Here is a 4,490-nt window from a genome sequence, read left to right on the forward strand (position 1 = left end):
TGGTACTATACACGTGGCGGTCATCGACATTGCTTTGTGCCGGCGCGCAGCACCCAGGATGTGCGGCGATCGCTGAAATGCAGTTGTGGGGTCCACACTCATATGGCACCCACGCCCCACACAGCACTGATGCAGGGCTCCTGCAGCCGTCACGCCATGGGAATCAGCATATGGGCAGTGGCCTGTGCATACTTCTCTGTGGCCTGGCGGGGCATCTGGCCAGGGCGTTTGACTAGCGGCATGGGGCCTGCACGCCGGTAGGGGGGCGCAGGCCCAAAATGATGCAAGGAAGCTGATGTGTTGCGTGAGGTGCGCAGCGGTTCCTGATGGACGTGGGTGCTTTCATGCGTATGTATATTGGCTATGTGTGTTGATCTTTGCACCAGGGTGGTGTCGCCGCGCAGCGGAGCATTGGTGTTGGTGCACGGGGCGTGAACATTGGGGCCCGCAGTTGGGATCGCGCCGGCACGGTCGCGGGCACCGCTGAAGATATGTTGGCGCGACCGGTCGCTTATGGTGCACGCTAATACCCGCATACTGTGTGTAAGCACCGATTGCAATTATAAGTTGCGCATGTAGATATCGGTCTTCTCCCGACATGCGCTCTGATGACGGTTCCATTTCCGCCAACTTAGGGTGAGAGTTAAGAGCCGGAGCCCTGTTGCCACCTGCAAAATGCCTTAGCAACATGTGGCAACTATCTGCCCGAAGCAAGTTGCAAGCCAGCCCAGTTCAGGTTGCCACATGCCATGCTGGGTATTCCCAGCGCGCTAGCGCACCTGCTTGGGCAGCTCGCTATGGCTGCCGTCGACAGTTGACCCTGGTATGCCATCGCTAGAGTCGCAGCCCGCTCCGGCCAACCTCGCTCCTCCGCAACCGACACACGAACCCGACGTCACTTGATCCCACAATTCCAGCGACTTTTGCGACCGGCTCTCCACCGACCGCTTGGATGCTTGCGCCCGGTCGCTGCCCCAGCTACTTCCGCGGTGAAATAACAACGGTGAGCACTCTCAACCACTGCGAGGACAGCCCTAGCAACCGCACTGCGTAAGAAGTACAGCATCGATTTGCTGCATGTTGATTTTGGCGCAAATGGGGGGTGCAAGCAGTTTGTTTCTCTCAGACGCGAGCTAGCGCCCAAGCGCGCGATATGGGGGCGAGGAGCCACTATGTAGCTGTAACGATTGCATGAGTGGCGAATTTTACTTCGAGGGTCTAGGGTGCGAGCGGAGTGGGATTACCCCCCGAGGGGCACGCCATGCGCTCAGGCCCCATGCAACAGAAATTCGCCGGGCACCAACCCACGCACAGATAATTCATAGGACTACACCATAGCCATCAGAGACCGGCCGGGAACAAGCCCCGCAAGCGGGGCAGCATGGGCGCGACACCACCCTGCCGCGCCAACTCACCCCAAACACGCCCCAACCACTTGTGCGACACAAGGGCTACCATACAGTAGCGCGCGACACCTAATCGCGTGCGCCGGAGTGTGCGAGCAAACATTGTACGGAGGAGCTCGTTTGGGCCCTAGGACGCAGGGCCTGGGCTGGCATTTGGTGCATTCAATAGAGCATAGAAAACCGAGGCCACATATGTGCTCGGGTGCGCAAAGGTCGGCGGAATTGTGGGATCAAGTGACGTGGAAATGGATCTGGGGGACTGCGGGGTTTTGGGGTGTGTTGGGTTGGTGGCGTGAAGGGTGTGATTTGTGAGGAATTTATCGATGCATGCCAAGTTGCACGCCTTTCCCCTGTGTTTCCTACATGCCCCTGAACCCTCCCTTTGCTGGCTGCAGGCGAAGCGACAAGTGGTACCGCTGGTACCACCCACGGGGGCCTTGTGCCCAAGCCGTGGTGGCGCATGGTAACTATACACGTGGCGGTCATCGACATTGCTTTGTGCCGGCGCGCAGCACCCAGGATGTGCGGCGATCGCTGAAATGCAGTTGTGGGGTCCACACTCATATGGCACCCACGCCCCACACAGCACTGATGCAGGGCTCCTGCAGCCGTCACGCCATGGGAATCAGCATATGGGCAGTGGCCTGTGCATACTTCTCTGTGGCCTGGCGGGGCATCTGGCCAGGGCGTTTGACTAGCGGCATGGGGCCTGCACGCCGGTAGGGGGGCGCAGGCCCAAAATGATGCAAGGAAGCTGATGTGTTGCGTGAGGTGCGCAGCGGTTCCTGATGGACGTGGGTGCTTTCATGCGTATGTATATTGGCTATGTGTGTTGATCTTTGCACCAGGGTGGTGTCGCCGCGCAGCGGAGCATTGGTGTTGGTGCACGGGGCGTGAACATTGGGGCCCGCAGTTGGGATCGCGCCGGCACGGTCGCGGGCACCGCTGAAGATATGTTGGCGCGACCGGTCGCTTATGGTGCACGCTAATACCCGCATACTGTGTGTAAGCACCGATTGCAATTATAAGTTGCGCATGTAGATATCGGTCTTCTCCCGACATGCGCTCTGATGACGGTTCCATTTCCGCCAACTTAGGGTGAGAGTTAAGAGCCGGAGCCCTGTTGCCACCTGCAAAATGCCTTAGCAACATGTGGCAACTATCTGCCCGAAGCAAGTTGCAAGCCAGCCCAGTTCAGGTTGCCACATGCCATGCTGGGTATTCCCAGCGCGCTAGCGCACCTGCTTGGGCAGCTCGCTATGGCTGCCGTCGACAGTTGACCCTGGTATGCCATCGCTAGAGTCGCAGCCCGCTCCGGCCAACCTCGCTCCTCCGCAACCGACACACGAACCCGACGTCTGACGTGGAAATGGATCTGGGGGACTGCGGGGTTTTGGGGTGTGTTGGGTTGGTGGCGTGAAGGGTGTGATTTGTGAGGAATTTATCGATGCATGCCAAGTTGCACGCCTTTCCCCTGTGTTTCCTACATGCCCCTGAACCCTCCCTTTGCTGGCTGCAGGCGAAGCGACAAGTGGTACCGCTGGTACCACCCACGGGGGCCTTGTGCCCAAGCCGTGGTGGCGCATGGTAACTATACACGTGGCGGTCATCGACATTGCTTTGTGCCGGCGCGCAGCACCCAGGATGTGCGGCGATCGCTGAAATGCAGTTGTGGGGTCCACACTCATATGGCACCCACGCCCCACACAGCACTGATGCAGGGCTCCTGCAGCCGTCACGCCATGGGAATCAGCATATGGGCAGTGGCCTGTGCATACTTCTCTGTGGCCTGGCGGGGCATCTGGCCAGGGCGTTTGACTAGCGGCATGGGGCCTGCACGCCGGTAGGGGGGCGCAGGCCCAAAATGATGCAAGGAAGCTGATGTGTTGCGTGAGGTGCGCAGCGGTTCCTGATGGACGTGGGTGCTTTCATGCGTATGTATATTGGCTATGTGTGTTGATCTTTGCACCAGGGTGGTGTCGCCGCGCAGCGGAGCATTGGTGTTGGTGCACGGGGCGTGAACATTGGGGCCCGCAGTTGGGATCGCGCCGGCACGGTCGCGGGCACCGCTGAAGATATGTTGGCGCGACCGGTCGCTTATGGTGCACGCTAATACCCGCATACTGTGTGTAAGCACCGATTGCAATTATAAGTTGCGCATGTAGATATCGGTCTTCTCCCGACATGCGCTCTGATGACGGTTCCATTTCCGCCAACTTAGGGTGAGAGTTAAGAGCCGGAGCCCTGTTGCCACCTGCAAAATGCCTTAGCAACATGTGGCAACTATCTGCCCGAAGCAAGTTGCAAGCCAGCCCAGTTCAGGTTGCCACATGCCATGCTGGGTATTCCCAGCGCGCTAGCGCACCTGCTTGGGCAGCTCGCTATGGCTGCCGTCGACAGTTGACCCTGGTATGCCATCGCTAGAGTCGCAGCCCGCTCCGGCCAACCTCGCTCCTCCGCAACCGACACACGAACCCGACGTCAGACGTGGAAATGGATCTGGGGGACTGCGGGGTTTTGGGGTGTGTTGGGTTGGTGGCGTGAAGGGTGTGATTTGTGAGGAATTTATCGATGCATGCCAAGTTGCACGCCTTTCCCCTGTGTTTCCTACATGCCCCTGAACCCTCCCTTTGCTGGCTGCAGGCGAAGCGACAAGTGGTACCGCTGGTACCACCCACGGGGGCCTTGTGCCCAAGCCGTGGTGGCGCATGGTAACTATACACGTGGCGGTCATCGACATTGCTTTGTGCCGGCGCGCAGCACCCAGGATGTGCGGCGATCGCTGAAATGCAGTTGTGGGGTCCACACTCATATGGCACCCACGCCCCACACAGCACTGATGCAGGGCTCCTGCAGCCGTCACGCCATGGGAATCAGCATATGGGCAGTGGCCTGTGCATACTTCTCTGTGGCCTGGCGGGGCATCTGGCCAGGGCGTTTGACTAGCGGCATGGGGCCTGCACGCCGGTAGGGGGGCGCAGGCCCAAAATGATGCAAGGAAGCTGATGTGTTGCGTGAGGTGCGCAGCGGTTCCTGATGGACGTGGGTGCTTTCATGCGTATGTATATTGGCTATGTGCTTCCA

General features: G+C 59.3%; 1 protein-coding gene across 2 annotated transcripts; it reads left to right on the forward strand.

The window, feature by feature from the left end:
* The first annotated feature begins 2 nt into the window (after positions 1 to 2).
* On the forward strand, positions 3 to 4,474 carry CHLRE_12g523320v5 (uncharacterized protein). Of its 2 annotated transcripts, XM_043068411.1 has the most exons (6): positions 3 to 827; positions 918 to 1,003; positions 1,802 to 2,504; positions 2,926 to 3,628; positions 3,677 to 3,815; positions 4,050 to 4,474. In XM_043068411.1, the coding sequence occupies exons 1-3, from the start codon at positions 689 to 691 to the stop codon at positions 1,871 to 1,873; spliced, it is 297 nt and encodes a 98-aa protein (XP_042918506.1). In that variant the 5' UTR covers positions 3 to 688; the 3' UTR covers positions 1,874 to 2,504; positions 2,926 to 3,628; positions 3,677 to 3,815; positions 4,050 to 4,474. The 2 variants fall into 2 exon arrangements, with proteins under 2 accessions (XP_042918506.1, XP_042918505.1); XM_043068410.1 differs by lacking the exon at positions 3,677 to 3,815.
* Positions 4,475 to 4,490: the final 16 nt, after the last annotated feature.

This window comes from Chlamydomonas reinhardtii, chromosome 12 (genome assembly GCF_000002595.2).
Source record: "Chlamydomonas reinhardtii strain CC-503 cw92 mt+ chromosome 12, whole genome shotgun sequence".
In the NCBI taxonomy this organism is placed as follows: Eukaryota; Viridiplantae; Chlorophyta; class Chlorophyceae; order Chlamydomonadales; family Chlamydomonadaceae; genus Chlamydomonas; species Chlamydomonas reinhardtii.

Coding starts and splice junctions, on each gene's coding strand:
- CHLRE_12g523320v5 (XM_043068411.1), top strand. CDS start 689: ATGTGGCAACTATCTGCCCGAAGCAAGTTGCAAGCCAGCCCAGTTCAG. Junction 828..917: donor TCGACAGTTGACCCTGGTAT/GCCATCGCTAGA, acceptor CCACAATTCCAG/CGACTTTTGCGACCGGCTCT. Junction 1,004..1,801: donor TCCGCGGTGAAATAACAACG/GTGAGCACTCTC, acceptor TGCTGGCTGCAG/GCGAAGCGACAAGTGGTACC.